Genomic DNA, 22,073 nt, shown 5'->3' with positions numbered 1-22,073 from the left:
CAGTAGAAGGACTGGACATTTACATGCCATGGCATGTGGGTCAGGGGATCTTCAGGGCCTTCCCACATCTCCATTTTCTTCTGCCAGATTACAGAATCAGCTCTATGTTGAAGGTAGGGCTTCAGGGACCTGGGACAGAGGGTAAAGGGGATCTGTTTGCCTGAGTGCCTATGTCAGTTGTCCTCATGCCCAAAGGGCCTCTGTTTATCCATAGTCTGATGGGTACATCCTCAGAAGACTGGGAACCCATATAGTATTAGGGCAGTTTCAATTTCCAGGGTGACCATGAATACATGAGGGAAGAGCTTTATTAAAAACAGGGAACAAAATGACATCTGTGGAGTGAGCTTGTTTGAGAGGCAGAGTCAAAAGAGAACCAGACTTGTGATGATGATGAAGTGCTATGTGAGTGTCCACCCTGTGTCAGGCCCTGTTGACACAGCATTACATCTCAACTCTCTCTGAAGGGAGCTTTACCAGTGGCCCCAATTAACAGTAGCAAGCCCAGGGTTTGTGAGTAGTGAATGAATCAATACCAGTTTCCAGCAGACTCTTGGGAGTGAAAAGTTTGGGACCACAAGTGACAGATTCTTAGGTTTCTACCCTAACCAACTACCACAGGAGATTTTGTGGCAGACGCTCTGGCTCAGGTCACCTGTCAGCTGCCAATTCTGCTGCTTGGCAGAGAACATGCTAGAGTGGCATCTGTGAATGGGGATGTGGCCTCCAACTCAAGGACTTTGTCTTTGCCCATCACTATGTGATTCCCCCTTTTAGTGGAAGAGTCCCCCTCTAGTTAGTGCCTCATTGAATGAGTGACTGAGTGAATGAATGAATGAATGAATGGGTGGTTTCCTACTCTTAACTGTGCTGTGCTGCCCTTGAATATGTGATGTTTTAGAGGTGGTGAGAATGTGTGTGGCTCCACATAGAGGACTTCTGTGCCTATGATGATGTGAAGATGGGTGTGGGGACATGACCTTGTGGAGCTAAAGGTCATAGGGCCAATAGCTATCTCCCTGTGACCATGTATGAGTGTGGGAAATGACATGAGAGCACTGCTGGTAACTGAGGTGCTCTGAGTCTAGAACTCCAAGAAAAGTCTGAGTGGAATCCATTTGAACCTCTGAGTATTGTGCATGAAATGGTAACATTGTGCCTGGGACAAGGTTGATCTGTGACACTTTGTGCCCCCAAATAACCTATCACGGCTCCCCTTAGATTTGACTGCTATACTTGGTGCTGACATCTCTAGGGTAGATCCTGAAAATCCTATGTAAGCTTTTGGGGAAGGAGGTTGGAGACCACGTTGTCCTGGACATGCGTTCTGAGGAGTGCTGTTTTTTTTTTGAGACAGAGTCTCTGTCACCCTGGATAGAGTGCGTTGGCATTATACCTCACAGCATCCTCAAACTCCTGGATTCAAGAAATCCTCTCGCCTCAGTGTCCTGAGTAGCTGGGACTATAGGCATGCACCATTCGCCTGGCTAGTTTTTTCTATTTTTTTTTTTTTTTTTAGTAGAGATGGGGGTCTTGCTCTAGCTCAGGCTGGTCTTGAACCCTGAGTTCAAAGCAGTCTACCCATCTTGGCCTCACAGAGTGCTAGGATTACAGACATGAGCTACCGTGCCTGGCTGAGTGCTGTTCTTTGAGACCCAGAGGAATTCAACTTGAGAGTAGAGAGCACCAAAGTGAAGCCCACTCCTGCCCCAGGGCTGTCAGTTTTTAAGGTGGTGAAGTTCTTTCTGCAGGCTCCACCGGGCCTCAGGTTATGAGGAAGGAAAAAACGAATTTCTAGAAACCTTTCTGCCAAGGTGGAACACTCTTGATTGGGGCAGGCTGTCATCAGAAACAAAAAAGTACTCACATATTCATCACTGTGTGTGTGAAGAGCTGGAAGGGTGGCTTTCGCTGGGGGAGGCAGAAAATAGGACAGCTGATGGAAAGGGAGATGGAGGAGAATGGCAAGGTGAGCAAGGCAAGACAGCACTCCATGGAGGCGTGGGAGGCAGAGGAGGGCCTGTGGATCCCCGTGGAAAGCCACTGGTCGAAGGTGAACACATCCAGCCATGAAGTCTGTGGCAAGGGGACTGGCCATTTACATCCTGGGACACAGGATTAATGAGCCCAAGTGTCAATGACCTGTGGCTGGTAGATGTTTCTGCTCCTACGTACAGGTCACCGTAGATATCAGCCTTGTCTGTTTATTCCTGTGTCCCCTCCTACCACCACTCGCCACAGCCCCCCGGGCTAGGGATAGCCTTGGCTGCTGATGCTGACCCCTTAATGCTCTGCTTGGTACTGCGTGCTGCGTAAAGGCTTTCTGCAGCCAGGACAGCTTGTGATGGCATAAGTTTACATTCAGCTTCGCTTCTTAAGAGGAGGTTTGTTATCACATGGAACAGTTTGTTGACTAGCCTGAACTTGATAGCAGGCTAGATTGGAAACCTTTTCATTTTCCTTTAATCTTGGTCTCCAATCCTTGCTGTAGAAGCTTTCTTCTTTTCTTATACTTTATGAAATTTAATTATTAAATACCTGTGCCAAACCAGGCTAGTCCAGTTTAAAATGTCAGTCTCCAATGTACTCAATTTTGATATGAGGATAATTGATGACCTAGTACATGGTGGGGGGTGGGGGAATGAGGGAGCAGAGAGAGGGAAGGATGGAGAGGGGCGGGGGTCATGGCACACCTCTTGGGGGAGGAACACATTTTTAAGAGGGACTTTACCTGACAAATGCAATTAGTGTAACCTGGATCTTTGTACCCTCAATGAATGCCCAACAATAAAATAAATAAATAAATAAAATGTCAGTCTCAAACCAGTTTGGTACAACTCCCCTCCTCTCACCCCTGCTGTTGGGGAATGGATAAGCATCTTTGCTCACTTTCTTGCGTGGCCACAAAGACCCAGTCCCAGGGACATGGCCAGTATTAAGGTGGGCTGTGGGATTGTACAACGTGACATTTCATTTGGGTACAACAGACAGGTAGCAGTAGCCCTACCCACTTGTACCCCATCACGTACCCCATCACCTACCCCCAGCTTACAGCTCACGATTCTCTCCTCTCCTTCACTCCCCCAACCATCTGTTTGTGTAAACTATGGGCAAGGATGAGTCCTGAGTGATGCTCTGAACAAGCCCTGAAGGACTGTTTGGTACTCACTGTTGGGGAGCTGTCTCTATAATATGGGGTGCCTGTTGCCTCTTGGTTGCCAGTGGGAAAAGCCCCTCCTCACATATGCACATGGCAGTGGCTGCTTGTACAGGGCTGGCAGGCAGCTCTGTCTTAATAGTTCATTGTGTTCAGGGCTGTGATGGTGGCCCTTTGCTGCCTGAGAGGCTCTTTCCTCAGGACCCTGGTTCCTGGCCTGCGGTCGCACCAATGTATCCTGCAGGATGGTGAAGGGGAAGCTGGTGGAGGTAGGCAAATGGCCGTGGCAGGTGAGCATCCTGCTCCTGGGAGTGTACATTTGCAGTGGCTCCCTCATTCACCAACAGTGGGTCCTCACAGCTGCGCACTGCTTCCAGAGGTCAGTCAGGGTGGCCAGCCTGGCCCAGGGACTTCACCTCCCAGCCTGAGGGGCCCTTGTATATCTGGGGATCTGGGAGTAGGGGGCCTGGCTGGGTAGCCCTGTACTCAGGCCCTATTACTCCAACCACTTACAGCCTTATTGCTAGCCATCTGCCTCCCACCCATGACCCTGTAGATCTAAGGACCCCTTACAGTACTCCGTGATGGTGGGAGTCCAGCACCTTCCAGAAAATGGCACTCAGCTCCCGCTCACTCGCATCGTGATTAATGAGGATTACCACAATGGCATGTCCCAGGACATTGCCCTCCTGAAGCTCAGAGACCCTGTCTTCTGGTCCCCCATTGTCCAGCCCGTCTGCCTCCCCAGCAACAAATTCAAGCCACATATCGGAAGCTCATGCTGGGTGATCGGGTGGGGATTTACAGGAAAAAAAGGTAAGTGAAGCCAGGCAGAGATTCCAAGAAACCTGCCTTTTCAGAACACAGTGCTACAACAGGCTCCTTTGTTCACTCCTTTATTCACTTATTCACTCAGTTGCAAACATTTCCTGAACACCTCCTTGTGCTATACACCATCCTGACCTTTTTTTTTTTTTTTTAGACAGAGTCTCACTCTGTTGACCTGCATAGAGAGTGCTGTGGTGTCAGTCTAGCTCACAACAACTTTAAACTGCTGGGCTCAAGTAATCTTGCCTCAGCCACCCAAGTAGCTGGCACTATAGGCAGGTACCACCATGCCCAGCTCATTTTTCTATTTTTGGTAGAGATGGGGGTCTCACTCTTGCTTAGGCTGGTCTCAAATTCCAATCTCAAGCAATCTACCAGTCTTGGCCTCCCAGAGTACTAGGATTATAGGTGTGAGCCACAGTGCTAGCCTGTTCCCACTTCTTGATACAAAGATACGGTTCTGTAGTGTGCAGACACACATGGCCTGCATGGATCTTAGTTTCTAAAGTTAAAGTTAAATCCAATGCCAAGCCCTTACCCTGCAGCAAGGTAGAAAATTAGTCCTTGGCTATTAATGGAATTTTCAGTCTGCAAGTGGCAAGAGAGCCATGATCTCAGGAGATACTGAGGCATTGAGGAGGTCTCCCTGGCCATCATGCTCCCTGGCTATTTTGAGGCATACATAATTCCTGGAGGTCTGGCCCTATTGGTGCTATCCTAGAGTCCTAGAATATGGGAGCCTTTCCAGGGTCTTGCTTTACAGGTGGTGTCACACTCTGGATTCTGGGGTCTTGCCACCTTGCTGGTGGGCATGGAGCAGTGCTCAGCTCCTCTCATAAAACCTGAATTATTGGGGAAATCTATCCTTGCCCTCACCCGATGCCTAGATATTGCTCCAAGCCCCTTGAGAGACTTTCGCTTAGTTTTTTTAATGAGCTGGGGACTTTCTGAAAGTCAGGTTATGGACTAGGGCCTTTATAAATCACCATCCTGGGAAGTGGCCCTTTCTCCCACATTAGTGAATGCAGACAACATTGAGATGGAGATATGCTGAAAAGTTGAGGGGATGATGAGGAGGGCTCTCTCTCTTTTCAGTGACCCCAAAGCCCCCCTACAGTCTTCAGGAGATGGCTGTCAGGATCATAAACAATGACGTCTGCAAACAACGATACCAATTCCTCTTCTTGAAAGACCAGAAGAAGTTCATTGGGGATGATGTGCTGTGTGCCAGCTCAGAATGGGGCATGGACACTTGTCAGGTGTGGAGTGTGGGGTCTCTGGGCAAAGAGAGGGCTTTTAGGAGTCATGCCTGCCTTTTCACGTGGTATTGGGAGACCTTATGAAAATCTCTTTCCCCTTAGCTTCAGTTTCCCAGTCCATTAACTAGGGGTGAAATATTCTTTGTCCCTGTTCACCATGATGGTAATAATGGTAGTATTTCTCAGGTCATTTTAAAACTTCTGAATATACACCACAAGCCCACATCTGGGCCAGGTGCTAGCAAAACCAGTTTTGCATTAATGGCATTCATTCTGCAAGCATGCTTCCACCGCTTGCACTTTTCTATTCATTGTTTTTGAGATTTATTCATATTGACACATGCAACTTTAATTCATTACTTAAAAGTTCTATTACATTCTCTTTTGTGAATATGCCACCATTTATCTATTCTCTTGTCTGTAAACATTGAGGGAGTTTTGGATTTTTTCATATCACAAACTCTACTGCTCTGAATATTCTCACATATATCTCCCTAATTACCTATTGTAGAATTTCTCAACAGAATGCATCCTGCATGGAACTAGTAGATAATAGGCTATAGTTACCTTCCCCCTTAATAGTCATTGCTAAACTGTTTCCCAAAGTGATTCTATTAATCAGTATTCTAACCAACTATGTGAGAGTTCCATTGCCCCTTATCCTTGCCAGCTTTTGGTATTGTTAGACTATAAAATGTTTTCCATTCTAAACAGAAAAGTCTCCCATTCTGATGAATGAGAATTGTGGTTACAATGTACATGTCCTCAATTACTAGTGCAGTTGTACATCTTTTCGTATGTTTATTTACTATTTGTGATTCCTCTTCTATGAATCACTTGTTCATACGCTTTGCACACTTTTCTAGCATTTGCCATTTTCTTTTTATTATATTTAAATATTCTGAATACTAATTCTATGTTCATTGTGTATATTGCAAATATCTTCTCCCAGTTTTCCATTTATCTTTTCATTTTGTTTATACAGTTCTTTTCTGAACAGCAATTAAGATTGTATTTTAGTCAAATATGCCATTTTTTCCTTTCTGATTTATGCTTTTTGTGTCTTATTTAAGAAACCTTTCCTTTTCCTGAGGTTATTAAGACGTTCTTCTACATTTTTTTCCTGAAAGTTTGGAAATTTTGGTTTCTACATTTTTCAAGCTCCATGACATTCATTTTGTGAATAGATAGGAATTTATTTTTATTTATTTCCTCAGGTGGACTACCAATTGTCTCAGTACCATTCATTGTAAAAGTCATTTTCTGTGCTATCATCACCTCTCTCATATACCCAGCTTCTGTATATCAGGTACACAGGGGCTAAATTCTTAAGTTCATCTTGTAGGTCATTTATTTTTGATATTCCTTTCTCATACAAGCAGTTGAGACTACAAATTTCCCTCTAACTATTGCATTAGCTTCATGCCACAAATATTGCTATGAAGTATTTTTATTATCATCCAATTCTAAATATTTTACATAATTTCATTTTTACCAATGCACATTTTTGTTGTTATTGATTTCCAACTCAGTTTCCCTATAGCCATAAAGCAAGTTCTATAGTGACGCCAGTTATGTGGAGTATGTTGAGACTTGTTTGGTGCCTGGTATGTGGTTAAAGTTTTTTTATTTTTCGAGATAGTCTTGCTCTGTTGCCCAGGCTATAATGCAGTGGCAACAATTTTTAAAACATCCATTTCATTATTTTCTTTTTGTACTAATTTGTCAACTCTCACTCGGGCTTGATTTGTTTTTCTTTTTATCTCTTCTTCAGCAGAAAGATTTACTCTATCTTGTTTTGGGTTTAAAGCATTTAAGGTCACGAAATCACCTTTGATTAAACTTTCAATTCATCTCTTAAATTTTTACTTTGTGATTCCATTGTTACTACCTCATTTAAAAATATTGTTTTCTGATTTTGGAAGGAAATGCACACATTGTGTGAAAAAGAAAAGAACACATAACTTGCAAAAATTAGAAAATGAGACCTTCCTGTAATTGAACTACCTAGAAATTTCCACTCTAAATTGTTCAGATTATATCCCTGACACTTCTTTATATACTTATAAAGCCCTAAATAAGTTCCTGGTTTTGATTTTTAACAAAAGACTGTTATATAATTTTATTCTCTAACTTTAACATTTTTACTTAAACTATATCTTGTACTCTTTTCTATGTCTCTATGATTTTTATTATACCAGAGGAAAAACCTTTGGTATAGCTTTGCACATTTGTTCAAGCATTTCTCTAGAATAAATTTTTAGAAGTATAATTATAAAATAAGCTGTATATACATTTTAGATTGTAATAGATACTGACAAATTACCCTCTCTAAAGATTTAATCCTTTTATATTAACACCAGTAGTATATGAATGCTCTTTTCCTGGATCTTCGTCAACATTAGGCATTATCTGTTGTCCTTTTGGTAGACTACAATATATCTTTTTGTCTGTTTTAATTTCATGAAACTGAGAAACACTGCAAATTACTTGTGTAACAGAATATTTAATAGGAAGTTTCAACAAAGACACCAAAGCACATTTTGAATTCAAAAGGAGTCTTGTGACTGATATTCCACTACATATGTGAATCAGAAGTTCAAGAGGGGTAGAGTGGGAGGTGATTTTGTGGCAGAGCACTGTTCCAATGAGCTTGTCCTCCCTTTAAGGGGAAGGGGGGCAACTATCCCACAGTTCAAGTCTACTGCAGGTGGTTTCAGTGAGATTGCACAGAGAGCTGCTGTCAAAGAGTCTGATATGTGCCCCTGAGGGCAGAGGAAGAGTCAGCTATAAATTCCCTCCAGGTTGAGAAAACACAAGTGGCCTGAAGAGGGTTAAGACAGTTCCTTTCCTGTTCACTCTTTAACCTTGGCAGGTGCAGAAGACTGGGATGGCAAGATGGGGTAGGAGGAGTGGACGTTAGAGGGACAGAGAGAGTACAGACCTCTATCTTCCCTTCCCAGACCTTTTGCTTGCCAAAGTCCCAGATGGCAGTGGGGAGAAATTTTGCTTAAAATCAAGACTAATATTGTGATTATTACATGGAAATGGGTATTCTTTTTTTAAATTTTAGATTAATATGAGGGTATAAACAATTGGGTTACAGTGTTTGCATTTGCTAGGTAAAATCCAGGTTGTGGTTGAGCCCTTCACCCAGGAGGGAAATTAATATTCTGATTTCTGAACTGAAATATTTTTGTGATACTTGATGCAGTCATTATGATTATGATCACATTAATCACAGTGAGCAAAAAGTTCTGGTTCTTCCCAAGACTTTACCCAGGATCAGACAAATAACTCACTTTTGAAATGATTAAGAGAACAAAAGAGGTCCAAATAAAATGCTTGCTGGGTGTTTAACCTGAGGCCTATGGGCTGAATGTAGATTATATGAGGACTTTTTGCTTATCTGTGGTAGCAGATAGCACAAAAATGCACGGAACTTATTTTTTTGCTCATTGGCTTTGTTAGTGTTTGTGTACTTAATGGGTGGCCAGAGACAATGCTGCTTCTTCCAGCATGGCTCAGAGAAGCCAAAAAGTTGGATACCCCTCACTTTTCCATGTCTTTTGCCCATGTTCTTCTATTAAAATACTTTTGTTTTAATTGATTTATAAAAACCCTGGATATTATGTTCTGTAGTAGTTAGTGGTAAAGGAGTAGCACATATTTTCAACTCAATTTCATAAACACTTACATACATGTATATGCATATGTACATATGGAGGGAGAGACTATAAACCAAATACAGGAGCCAGACACAGTGGGTCATGCCTATAGTCCCAACTGCTTGAGGCTGAGGCAGGAGGGTTGCTTGAGCCCAGGAGTTTGAGGCTCCAGTGAGCTATGATGATGCCTCTGCACTCCAGCTAGAAGATAGTCAGACCCTGTGTCTTAAAAAAAAATATGGAAAAACATTAACAGTTAGTGAATATGGGTAAAAATATATACTTGCAACTTTTCCATAAGTCTGAAATAATTTTGAAATGAAGTTACCCAAAACTTAGGGTACTGGAAGTGCTAACACTTTGTAAAATGCTTTATAATATTCTGTAACTAAAAATAGAAAAATTAGACAGGCATTGTACAGCACCTATAGTTCCAGCTACTTGGGAGGCTGAGGCAGGGGTTTGAGATTGCTGTGAGCTAGGCTGATAGCATTTACCTTTCTTCGGTGTGGATTTTATCTCATAGAATTATGTAAAATTTTTGTGTGTTCACGTTTATCATTATTTCCCTTGATGATTTTAGAGTGCTTTTGGGTTTTTGGTTTTTACTGCTCTTAGAAATACCTTCCATCCTAAGATTAAAAAAATTACTCATCATGTCTTAATTATTTTCTTTAAACATATTAATTTTGATTCATCTGGAAGGTTGAGAATCCAGATTTATTCTTCTCTAGATGGGTAGCTCATTATTTAAAAATCTTGTTGAATACTTATGTATATTTTTGGCTATGAATTAAAAATGCTCTATTTGTTGTATTCTAAATTCCCATCATATTTTGAAGTATTTCTGTCATTTATGGCTTCATCTCTTTGCTACCGTGATTCTTTTAAATTATGGTAGCTTTACAATTCTTTTTTTTTTTGAGACAGAGTCTCACTCTGTTGCCCAAGTGAAGTGCCGTGGTGTCATCATAGCTCACAGCAACCTCGGGTTCAAGTGATCCTTCTGCCTCAGCTTCCCAAGTAGCTGAGACTACAGGTGCTGTCACAGTGCCTGGCTAGTTTTCCTATTTTTAGTAGAGACAGGGGCTTACTCTTGCTCAAGCTGGCCTTATTTATTTATTTTTCTTTCTTTCTTTCTGTTTTTTTTTTGTGGTTTTTGGCCAGGGCTGAGTTTGAACCCACCACCTCTGGCATATGGGGCCAGTGCCCTACTCCTTTGAGCCACAGGCGCTGCCCTATTTATTTATTTTTTTTCAGACAGTCTCACTTTTGCCCTCTGTAGAGTGTGTGGCATCACAGCTCACAGTGACCTCAAACTATGGGCTCAAGTGATCCTCCTGCCTCAGCCTCCCAAATAGCTAGGACTATAGGTACCCACCACAATGCCTGGCTGTTTTTAGAGACAGGGTCTTGCTCTTGCTCAGGCTAATCTTGAACTCCTGAGCTCAAGGGATCCTCCCATCTCGGCCTCCCAAGGGGCTAGGATTACAGGAATGAGTCACTTCGCCTGGCCTACAATACTTTTTTGTATGTGGCAAAAAAAAAAAAAGGCAAGTCCTCCTTCATTTTTCTTCTTTTAAAGAATAAAGAATATACCTGGCTATTTTCCCATGCTCATTCTAGTTTAACAATCTTACAATAATGTTGTCCAAAAGAAAACCACATGGGAATTTTGGTGGAAATTCATATATTATTTTAAGGAAAACAGTCTCTTTTATGCTGTTCTATTTCTTTATGTCCGTTAAGCAGAAGTTTGTAGCTTTCTCCATGTGGTTACTGCATGCTGTTTCTTAAAGTCTTTCCTAGATGTTATATACTACGTTCTTATTATGAGCAATATATTTTCTGTTTATATTACAGATTTTTGTGTATTCACTTTGTAATAAACAGCTTTTCTGGATCTAGCTGATTTTATTCAATTTTGTAGGCCTAGAAACATATCATCTACAAATAATGATATAAATTTGCCTTCTTTTCAGTGTATGCCTACTTATTTTTCTTGTAATTGCAAATGTCCAGAACTGTATTCCAGAAAAACTACTGCCTTTCAGGAGACAATATGTCATTTAGTTTTAGGTGTCTCTCTTATAAACAACATAAAGCTGGAAGCTATTTTTTCTCAACACATCTGAGAGACTGTCCAGAAAGATTGGGTTTCTTTTGTTCCCCTAGTTTACATTTTGGTTTGATTTTTTTTTTTTCTTCACTCTACTTTCCTCTTTTAGTGGTTTAGAAGTTAAGTATGTAAAACTCATTCTACTACTTATCACCTTATATTTTCCATGTATATATTTAAAATTGAATTATCACATGGAGGTAACCAATGTCTACAACCTCCTTAGCAGGGCCAGGACCTTCCTGCAATTTAACTTGCTCCATTTCCATCCCCACAACTTATCTTGTTGAAAGTATCTGAGAGGTCAGCTTAATGAACTCTTTTCTTATATCTACAAGGTTTTTTTGAGACAGAGTCTCATTATGTCACCCTTGGTAGAGTGCTGTGGCGTTACAGCTCACAGCAAGCCCAAACTCTTAGGTCCAAGTGATTTTCTTGCCTCAGCCTCCCAAGTAGCTGGGACCACAGGCACCCACCACAATGCCCGGCTATTTTTTTGTTGCAGTTGTTTAGTTGGCCCGGGCCAGGTTCAAACCTGCCACCCTCAGTGTAGGTAGCTTCCGCCATAACCACTATGCTATGGGCGCCGAGCCTATCTACAAGTTTTTTGTTGACTCTTGGATTTTGCAGGCCTGTACTCATATAAGCTGCAATTAGTAATGATTTCACCTCTTTTATTTCTATTTTTACTGTTTTTATTGTTTTGGGTACCTCTCTTCCCCCCCAAAAGCCAGGAATCATAGGTATGTTTTCTCTTGTTGCTAATCTTGATGGAAATGCTTCTGATTCTTCCTCATAAACCATTTCTTGGTGCCAATCTGGCATATAATTTGTCAAGGGAAGCCATTCTTTTCTGTTTTAGAATGACATTGTATTTCAGGAATGAATGTTCAGCTTTATGAATGTGTTTTCTGCAGCTATGAACATGTCTTTATGCTCTAACTTGGTGCGCTGAGTTAGTTCCCTGAACAGATTCCTCTTGTCCATTCACCTGCATTCCAGGGTCACTCCTCCGTGGTGTACTTTTGTTTTATTCATCTGTTGGATTCAGATTCATAATAGATTTTTTAGAACATGTCTTATAGGCCAGTATGGTGGCACACGCCTGTAATGCCAGCACTCTGGGAGGCTGAGGTAGGTTGATTGTCTCTTTATGCCCTATGTTGAAGACCAGGCTGAACCAGAGTGAGACTTAGTCCCTAAAAATAGCTGGGTGTTGTGGCAGGTGCCTGTAGTCCCAGCTACTAGGGAGGCTAAGGCAAGAGAATCACTTAAGCCCAAGAGTGTGAGGTTGCTGTGAGCTGTACTGCCATGGTACTCTACCAAGGGCGACAAAGTGAGACTCTGTCTCAAAAATAAATAAATAAATAAATAATAAAAAAAGAACATGTCTTAATTTATTTATTCATGTAATAGACATTGTGTGCTGGGCTCTGGGCCAGGTACGGGATAACATTGGGCGCAGGAAAGGTATTGGCCTTGGGGAACAAATAGTCCTCTGATGTGGCACAATCCATCCAGCTTTTTTTTTCTTTTTACCCTCTGGTGAATCTGGACTCCACTTTAGGGTGTATAGAGGTAGGCACCCCCTTTGTCAGATTATAGCATCAGGATTATGCTTCTCTTCAAAAATATTTGTCCATGTTCTGAAACATTTGAAATAGCACATAATCTCCTGGAACGTTGGATAGAAGTCCCCTATGAAACCATATAGGCCTATTCTCCTTTGAGTGATTATTCCTGGGTAATATTTTAAGTTGTTTTGCCAATAATGGTTGGACTTGTGAGGTTTTCTATCAATGTTTAAATTAGTCTAAATGATTTTCATTTTCTTAGAAATTTGTGTAGAATTTAAATCATTAAAGAATTTCTTTACTATTCAAACCATAAGTGTTTGCATTTTTCTTGTCTTCCTGTTTTCTTGGTAAGACTTACAAGGTGTTTATTTTGTTGTTGTTTAAGAATAAACTATTATTTCATTTTCCAAGTCAATGATTTTTCTCCTTCTTAAATTATTCCCTGTTTGTTTTTATTTATTTCAAGTGTCTTAAGCTGAATGTACACTGGTAAATAATTGATGATGATAATGAATAATTTCTTTTGCTTGATTTTCTCCTTCATTTTCCAATTTCCTTCCCTTAAAGACACCTCCTGAAATCTGTGTTCGTAAAGATGTCTGTATCATTGAAAAATACATATATTGTTTTGTGTGTATTTTAATTTATATAAATTATATTGTGCTACATATCCCCTCTGGTAATTATTTATTGAGGAGTTTCAATTTGTTAAGGCGTTCATATTAAATGGCTTTATTCTTTCAAATAATTGTCTCTACATGCCCTATGTCAAAGCTTCTTTCCTAAACACTGTTTTGAGCAGAGTTCATAATTTTCAAGCACTTTCAGCTATTAAACACCCTGTCCCATTAAAAGTTTCAATTTAATGGCTCAGGGCACTGGCCACAAGCACTGAGGCTGGCGGTACGAACCCTGCCTGAGTCAGCTAAACAACAACTGCAACAAAAAATTGCCAGGCATTGTGGCGGGCACCTGTAGTCCCATCTACTTGGGAAATTGAGGCAATAGAATTGCTTGAGCCCAGGAGTTTGAGGTTGCTGTGAGCTGTGATGCCACAGCACTCTACTGAGGGCAACATAGTGAGACTCTGTCTCAAAAAACACAAAAGCAAAAGTTTCTTTTTAAGGATCTGTTTTATTTAAACCTCTCTGACACTTCTAGGGAATGGGTTCCTGCCTTGCCAAGAGGTCAGGAAGCTGGCAATAGGGTGATCTCCTGGCAAAGAAGGCCTTCACATCTTCCTCAACTCTCTTTTTCTGCTCCTTATTTTTAAGATTTCCTCTTGCTGGTTCACCCATGCATTTAAAATGATAATTTTTAAAAATTCTACATTTTTAGTTATTTTTAGCAATAGGTTGATTGGGGTATCTTATCTTCCCTACTGCAGGAACCTGAGCTTTGACATTTTTATATTGTTTTAAGTTGTCTTGTCTATGAACATGGTATATCTGCATTAATGTAGGTCTTCTTTTATGTTCTCATAGTTTTATTAATTTTTTTCTTGAAGGATCCTATGTACTCTTTATTAGATTATGTCCTGTAAATCCTGGTTTGCATTATGTTTAAAAAATGAATACTGTAAGTCATTTTTCTGACTTATAAAATTTCCAACATTAAGAAAGTTTTAAAAGAAATCTACCATCAACAGAAATAACAGCTATGACCTTTTGATAAACCATTGTAAATATTATGTGCACCCATGTTTGCACAAAAAGAGGAAGGCTAGTTTGTATTTCAAACAGCTCACTCAGCAAGTAGAGTTATAGGAAAGAAGATCAAGGGCCATACCTCAGAGGCCCACCAGGGCAGGCAGAGGAAGGGACTGGGGAATTATAATCAGAGAGAAGTTAGCAGGAGAATGAAAGAGAGAGGCCAGCGTGGTTCCAAGCTTGGGCCCCAGTGTACAGCCATGCATCACTGATCTCATCCTTGAGAACAACATGCGCCTGGTATGGCTCAGGCTGAATAGGCCCTTCTGTTGCCATCCTAATGCCTCCCTTCCTCTCCTCTGCAGGGTAACTCTGGCAGCTCCCTTGTTTGCCAAGAGAACAACACCTGGATTCAGATGGGTGTGGTCAGCTGGAGCTTTAGCTGTGGCCGGCGCCATTTCCCAGGCATCTACACCAGCACCTCCTACTTTACCCACTGGATCAGGACTCAGATTGCTGATATGAGGTTCCTCAGTAGGGCTAGCCCTGCTTTCTGGAGCCCAGTCTTCCTCACTGGCTACATTCTGCTGGTCTCCTTGGGCTCCCTGTGGCTCCTATAAGTGGTGTTTCCAGGATAGCCCCTCCTGGAGGCTGCTTCCCTCCCCTTTACTCTTCCCTCAGGAGAAGTAGAGTCCAGAGGTTGCACAGGATGGCAGAGCAGAGTGACCTCGGGGAGGGTCCCAGAGCCATTGCATTTTCAGTTGTTCAATGAAGATTTTCTAGAACTTTGAGCCACTGAAGTTGTCTTCTTTCTTCTTGACCTTTGCCAGAGTCCTTCAGAACTTTCCTCACTCCCACCAGTACTGACTGTCCTCTCAAACTGAGCTGCCCTTGATAGCCTTAACCCAGGTCTGTCTTGTGCTTGTTGTGTGACCTTGGCAGAATGTTCTTTTTCTGAGCTGTAGTTCCCTCTTCTGCTAAATGTGGGTTTACATTCCCTGCTTAGTTATTTCAGCACTCCAGCAATCGCCCAGGGCCCTACAGGCCTACCCTGGCTATATGATGAACACTTTCCTTCAGGCCTTCCTGCAAGGGCTGGCTTCTTCCCAAGAAACCTACAAAGGCCAGATTTAAGACCCACATTTGTGTTCTGTGTTCTGGAACCCACAGGCGTCTCCTGACCCCTCCTCTCCTCCCCTGAGGATCTATAGAACTTGACCAGTTACTCTTCCTTCCCTGGCAGGGATGGGTGGTGGAAGACAGGGCAGAGAGCCTGCTTGGATGGTAAATGTGTGCAGTGACTATACCCTGAGCTCCTGAGGTGCTGTCAGGGCCTTCTCTCAGACTCCAGAGAGTAAAGAAGGCTGGCCCAAGCTAGCCAGGCTGAGTCCTGCATCCTGTGCCAGGAAGTGAGGGAGCCCTTCAGATTTGGTAGGTCTCAGGTTCTGAGCAGCCAGCCTCACTGCCCCTCTGGACCACCAAAAGAAATTGGTGCGATTTGCTGTCTTTTTTTTGTGATTGGATCATGAAATGGACCTCTTGAGTGTCTCCCCTACCCTACTTCTAAAATGTATTATCCACCTGTGTCACTTAACCATCAAAGTGTTTCCAAAATTCTAATATGCAAAGTGATCTCCAGCTCCCACAATGGTCCAGTGGTAACTGCCATTCTTTCTTGGTGGACGGCCCCTTTGCCTGTGCCATCTTTCCTAAATGGTAAGAAGATGGATTGGTGAAGCAAGGACATTTGCTGAGTGGAGGTTTGGGGTACATAGTAGCTTAAGATGATGCAGTCTTTAAAAATCATTATTTAATGTTTATTAAGCACGTTAATCTGCTTAATTTCTGTGCTGGGGCAAAATTCCACTGTCGTTATCAGGCTGGAGGGAAGACGGGGCCACTTGGAGAGTCTGGGTTTTGGTCTTCATCTCATTACGGGAGGGCAACAGTATAAACCAGTGCAGGGTACTGGGCAGCAGCGGGGAGGAGGTCCAGGAACTGATGGAGGTTAGGTTAGGTCAAGCGACCCCAGGAAACTGCTTGGTTCAGCCAACGGAGAGGAGAAGAGGACAAGGAGGCCAGACAGCTGCCTGGGAGGTGAAACGGTGGCCAGTGGCTAGGGGGCATCCTTGCAGCAAGACACCAGGAGCGCCCGGGAGGGTGGCCACTGGGGGGCGCCCACACAGGTCGGCTGGGGAGTACTCTCCCCCTCACCAGAAGCCACTGCGTGGGCCAATGGGGGGCGCCATAGGGAGCGCGCACGGGGGCGCCACTGAGAGGCGCAGTTGCTGCTGAACCTGGGATGGAGCCCTGGTGCGGAACACAGGCCTGTGGGCAGAACCCAGGGACGTCTGCCGCCACCCATGCCTGCACCCTCCTGTTGTTGTTGGTTCTACAAGCTGGTAAGCCACACACACACACCCCCTCCTCCATCCCTCCTAACTTCCTCACTCATCCCTGTCAGCCTCATCTGATCCACGCTGTGTCCTTCCGCAGATTGCCTGGGTTCAGAGCAAGCCCTTGGGACCCTGTCCACAGCTGACCCCGGGGTCCCCTGCGCTAGCGAAGCCAACTGTCCTTCAGACCCACTTCACCTTCCTCAAGAGGAAGCCATGACCACCGTCCAGACACAATTACCTGTTTCTGAACCCGACTCATACCATAGTAAGTACGGCAGACTCCATGGGGCAAGGAAGGTGTCTGGGGAATCTTTCCCCACTGTAAGGGATAGGAGAGGAAAGGGCAGAGGAGTGGTGGTGAAAGAGACTTTCTTTCTTTATTGAGTTGTAACTGCAGGCCAGTTCCCAGCCCAGCCTAGAGGAACAGACCTTCAGGGATGAGGGAGGAGGCAGGAAAGTCAAAGGAGCCTTGGATAGACCTAATGTTCCTGCCTCCATGAGCTGGCCGTGGGGCTGGTGTCTTCTCTGGCTCCAGGCCCTGACCTGGCCTGCCCCTGACCCAGGCTCCCAGCCAGAGACCTTGGGAATCTTCATGACAGCTTTTAGGACCTGTGGTTTCTGTGGGGACTGTCTGTAAAGATGTTCTCTTGAGCAGTGGGGTTCAAGCATGTTTAATTGAGACTCACATAAGAAATACTTATCCTGGCTCAGCGCCCATAGCTCAGTGATTAGGGCACTGGCCACATACACCGAGGCTGGTGGTTCCAGCCTGGCCTGGGTCTGCTAAATGACAATGACAACTGCAACAACAACAACAACAAATAGTTGGGCATTGTGGCAGGTGCCCGTAGTCCCAGCTACTGGGGAAGCTGAGGCAAGAGAATCACTTAAGCCTAAAAGTTTGAGGTTACTGTGAGCTGTGATGCCACAGCACTTTACCAAGGGTGACATAGTGAGACTCTGTCTCAAAAAAACAGAACAAACAAACAAACAAAAACCAGAAATAATTAGCCTGGGACTCCGGTCATGCCATTTAGTTGCCACAGATAGTCTCACAAACAGGACCTAGCGGTACTCTGTGCTGTGCATGCTGACATTCTCTTTCCTATGTTAGTCTTTAAAAATTCTGGTCATAGCCCATTTATGTTGATTTTACAACCCACTGGAAAACATCTAGGGGCAGGACTGTTGGGATATTGAATGTATGCATCTTCAATTCATACTTGGAACTGCTTTCCAAGGTGGCTGCAGCAGGTGGCACTCCCAGCAGCAGTGGATTCTGAGTTGCTAATCCTTACCAACACTCAGGGTCACAGACATTTAGTTTTTGTCAGGCAGGTAGGTGTACAGAGCAGTTTTTGCCAGGCAGCTGTGCCCTCTATGGAACCTCATTATGATTTGAGTCAGCATTCCCTGAGGACTGACCGGGCTGGGCAGCTTCTGTGGTCATTTGCTGCTGGGGTTTCCTCCTTGAAATATGCCTGTTCATATATATGGCCCATTTTTTTGTTGATCCATCTGTTTTCCTCTCAGTGAATCATAGGAGGGGTTCTCAGAGGAGGGAGAGGCATCTGCCTTAGCTGAAGGTGGGGGCATGGTGAGGATGGAACCACATGGAAGCACAGATGAGTTTGTGAAGGGTCTGGCTGGAGCTGAGTGACTGCTAGGCAGGACAAATGGGCACGTGGTACACTGGGCTGGTCATCTGGGGATGCTTTAGGGCCCAAGCTATGGGAACTGGGAAAGAGATACCTGGGCAGTGCTGAGTTCCTCCTGAGGCTGGAGACCCCATGGACAGCATCATTCTGTGGTAACAAGAATGCATTGGTGTGGGCTGGTGGGAGGTCAGGACAAACAGGTAGGGGTATAGGGAAGGGCCCATTCCTCAAAAACCTCTTGCTTTCCTCCTCAGCCTGTGGCTTCTCCCACGAGCAAGACCTCACCCTCAGGGACCCAGAGGCTATGGCTCGGCGTTGGCCATGGATGGTCAGTGTGCGGGCCAATGGCACACATGTGTGTGCAGGCACCCTCATTGCTTCCCGGTGGGTGCTGACTGTGGCCCACTGCCTGAACCAGTGAGTTGGGGCCCCGCAGGGATGGGTGGGTAGAGAGGCCCAGTCACCCCCCCAACCCAGGTAATCTATCAGTGGCAGAGGCAGCTGTGCCCTCTATGGAACCCCACATTCCCAGCCCCACTTCACCCTGGCTCAAAGCAAGTGGGGGTGCATCCTACAGATTCCTTTCTGGGAGCTAGTCTTTTGAGTATTTCCACCCTGTGCTCCCCTTACCTGGCCCCTCAGTCCTGTGCATTCATTCCACAAATAGGGAATGGAGGCTCAGAAGCCATTGGTCTGGCTTCTCGCCTTCTCTCCTCAGGAGGAAGGTTCTAGTGCTTTCATTCACCCGCTTTGGTCCCACTTCCTTGTTTGCTCCTTTTTTCAATCAACAGTCTCTGACACTCCCTTGAGCCAGGCCTTGGCCTGTGCACTGGGGACAGAGAGAGAATGGGCTGTCCCTCTCAGCTTGATAGGGAGAAGACAGAGGCTCACAGAGGAGTTTGGTCTGTGTGGGGGCAAAAGAATGGGTATGCTGATGCTCCAGGGCCAGGGGAATGCCATGAGGATGATGTCTGTGCTGGCTGTGAGAACTGACCCTTGGAGAAGCATGTTCCAGGTCTAAGGTCAACACAAGAGACTCCAAGGGAAAGGCCAGGGATGGCAATGAGAGAGCCAGGCAATCGCTGCCTCTGCAGGGCCTTTGCTCCTCCAGGGTCATGGGGCATGGGATGCCAGAAAGAGTCCAGAACTTGGAACCAGAGCAAACTGGGTCCACATCCCAGCTCTACATCTTCCTACCTATGCAGCTTTGAGTGGGTCACTTAGCCCTGCTCTGAGCCTTAGTTTCCCCCTTGATAAAATGAAAGGTTGTGAGGATCAGACCACACAGTATGTTCAGGGCCCTGTTCATGTCTGTTTTGAGAAGGCTCAGGGTGCTGGAAGCAGGTGGGTGGCCTCCCTGGATTTGTTCAGAGGGCAGGAAGGGAGGGGCTGGAGGCCGGGGCAGGGTGCTGGGAGCTGACTTCAGACTCCCTCATGGTTCCCCTAGGCGTGACGTTTTCTATTCGGTGAGGATAGGGAGTCCGTGGATTGATCAGACGACACAGACTACTTCTGACGTCCCAGTGCTCCAGGTCATTGTGAACAGCAAGTACAAGGCCCAGCGGTACTGGTCCTGGATTGGCCGGGCCAACAACATTGGCCTCCTCAAGCTTAAGCAGGTGCTCCAATACAACAAGTATATCTGGCCCATATGCCTGCCTGGCTTGGACTTTATTCTGCAGGAGCATACCCTCTGCACTGTGACAGGCTGGGGACTTCCCAAGGTTGATGGTGAGTCAGACCCTTCCCAGATTATGATGGGTAGTGTGAAAGAGGACTGGGGTGCAGGTCAGGGTGCCGTCAGGGACAGATACTTCTGAGCATCTTCCCCAGGGAGCCAACTGCCTCCAGGACTTTTCTGTTATGCTCTTACCTCTGAGGTCTCCTTTCTTTTGAAGGTTTCAGTAGTGAACACATTACAGCCACTCAGGCTGCAGAAGACCCTGATTGTGCTCGAATCCTCAGCAAGGCCAGGGCATGTAAACAGAACTTCCTTGGAGGCTGAGAGGACACAGAGTAATATCTTGCAGTCCTCATATGGCCCCAGGGCATCCATAACTTGCATTAGAGCATACGAGGTGAAGAGGGCAGGGTTCCATGTCTGGAGAAGGCTTCCAAGAATTCCCCTCATGGCTCACTAGGGGCAGTCTGCTTGTGGAGGTTGGGAGTCACTTGAGATCTATTCATGGTTCCTTTCTCCCCTCAGTGGGCCTCAATCCCTTGTCACCCCAATTTAGGAGAGGGCAGGCATATTCTCTCAAACACATCCAATGATTAATTTCCTGATAGACTGTAGGAATGCCCACTCCCTTCAGGGAGCCCCTAACCCATAAGAGAGAATGCTCTTCCTTGTGGCTTCAAGGAACCATCTTACTCCAAACAGCCCACGAGGGCTTCAGCCCATATGGGAGGAGGTGGGGGAGACTTTCCAGCTATGCTGTGGCCCTAACCCTAGCCCTAACCTTGGCATGACCTGTCCATGCCATGGAATAGCTGGGAACAGCCCAAAGTCTCCCATCTCCCAGGAACTCAGGCCAGGGACGGAGGCACACTGATAGGGAAGGGAAGAGGAAGCAGTGCCTGGGACCCATGGAGGGGGTCTGGGAAAGCCGAGTGTGGGGTGGCTTGAAGAACAGGAGGGATTTAGACCTGAGGGAGGCTTGGTAGGTATTTGGGATGGAAGGAATGGCAAAAGCCAAGATGTTGAGGTGGGAGTGGAGGGGATGCTAAGAGCACTCAGTGGGTTGGCTCTGCAGGAAGCCAGAGCAGGTCCAGCATGAGCAGGTCATGAGGGCAGCCTGCTCTGGGGTCTCTGTATCAAGGGCCCTAGGGGTATCAGGTAGAAGCGGGGTGTGCAACAAGAGATCTCCATGGCCACTGTGTGGCAAGTAGAGGGGGCAGGGGAAGTGGGAGAGAACAGAGAGAGGGTGGGGATGAGGCTAGTGGCATCTGAATGGGGCCCTGTTGCACAGGCATATGGCCCCAGTTCCGGACCATTCAGGAGAAGGAAGTCAACATCCTGAACAGCAAGGATTGTGATGACTTCTACCACAGGTTTTCAAAAATCCCTGTCATGATTCGTATCATTAATTCCCGGATGATTTGTGCAGAGGATGTCAACAGGGAACACTTCTGCTATGTAAGGACATCTCCCCTGGCTCACTTACCTCCAAGGGTACCTGGCAAGGATGTGGGGGGGACGACTTAGAGACAGAACCTGAGGGGTACTGGTCAGATATGGGGGAGGGGCACGGGGAGAATGAGATGAGAGAGGTGGGGTTTAAGAGTTGATATAAAGGTTGGAGATAGGAGGGTGGAGGGAGATGGAGGGTGGGTGCTAAAGAGGGGAGATAAAGCCTTTCAAGAGAGATCTCCTGGGTCCAGAGCACCTCTTATCTGTGTTGACATTGGGGGGCCGTGGAAGACCTAGTGTGAGGGCAGCTTCCTTGTCTCTGATTGGGTTATATCTGCCTCCGGCCTCACCTGGCCTCCCTGACCCTTTTTATTCCACCTTTCCTGCAGGAGGTGTCTGGTGAGCCTTTGGTCTGCTCTATGGAGGGCACGTGGTACCTAGTGGGAGTGGTGAGCTGGGGTGCAGGCTGCAAGGAGAACAAGGCCCCACCTGTCTACACGTACATCCCTTCCTACCAACACTGGATCTGGGAACTGCTCAATGGGCAGCCCCTGGCCATGATGGCCCCTTCCAGGGCCCTGCTCATAGTACTTCCACTCCCGCTTAGCCTCCTTGCTGCTCTCTGA

At 45.2% G+C, this 22,073-nt stretch overlaps 2 protein-coding genes across 2 annotated transcripts; both read left to right on the top strand.

Moving 5' to 3' along the window:
- Window positions 1-28: 28 nt before the first annotated feature.
- On the top strand, window positions 29-14,877 carry PRSS46P. Its single transcript, XM_003794528.1, has 5 exons — window positions 29-113; window positions 3,359-3,536; window positions 3,714-3,973; window positions 5,081-5,244; window positions 14,623-14,877. The coding sequence occupies exons 1-5, from the start codon at window positions 29-31 to the stop codon at window positions 14,875-14,877; spliced, it is 942 nt and encodes a 313-aa protein (XP_003794576.1).
- Window positions 14,878-16,492: 1,615 nt separating this feature from the next.
- Window positions 16,493-22,073, top strand: PRSS50 (protease, serine 50). The gene is made up of 6 exons (XM_003794573.2): window positions 16,493-16,659; window positions 16,754-16,921; window positions 18,569-18,731; window positions 19,762-20,045; window positions 21,287-21,453; window positions 21,837-22,073. Exons 1-6 carry the CDS (start codon window positions 16,560-16,562, stop codon window positions 22,071-22,073), a joined length of 1,119 nt encoding a protein of 372 aa, XP_003794621.1. The 5' UTR covers window positions 16,493-16,559.

The sequence above is a fragment of the Otolemur garnettii genome, unplaced genomic scaffold (genome assembly GCF_000181295.1).
Source record: "Otolemur garnettii isolate 467f Iridium unplaced genomic scaffold, OtoGar3 scaffold00082, whole genome shotgun sequence".
NCBI lineage: Eukaryota > Metazoa > Chordata > Mammalia > Primates > Galagidae > Otolemur > Otolemur garnettii.
This window is presented reverse-complemented; position numbering and strand designations above follow the sequence as displayed.

Coding starts and splice junctions, on each gene's coding strand:
- PRSS46P (XM_003794528.1), top strand. CDS start 29: ATGGCATGTGGGTCAGGGGATCTTCAGGGCCTTCCCACATCTCCATTT. Junction 114..3,358: donor GAATCAGCTCTATGTTGAAG/GTAGGGCTTCAG, acceptor CTCTTTCCTCAG/GACCCTGGTTCCTGGCCTGC. Junction 3,974..5,080: donor GGGATTTACAGGAAAAAAAG/GTAAGTGAAGCC, acceptor CTCTCTTTTCAG/TGACCCCAAAGCCCCCCTAC.
- PRSS50 (XM_003794573.2), top strand. CDS start 16,560: ATGGAGCCCTGGTGCGGAACACAGGCCTGTGGGCAGAACCCAGGGACG. Junction 20,046..21,286: donor GGGACTTCCCAAGGTTGATG/GTGAGTCAGACC, acceptor CCTGTTGCACAG/GCATATGGCCCCAGTTCCGG. Junction 21,454..21,836: donor ACAGGGAACACTTCTGCTAT/GTAAGGACATCT, acceptor CCTTTCCTGCAG/GAGGTGTCTGGTGAGCCTTT.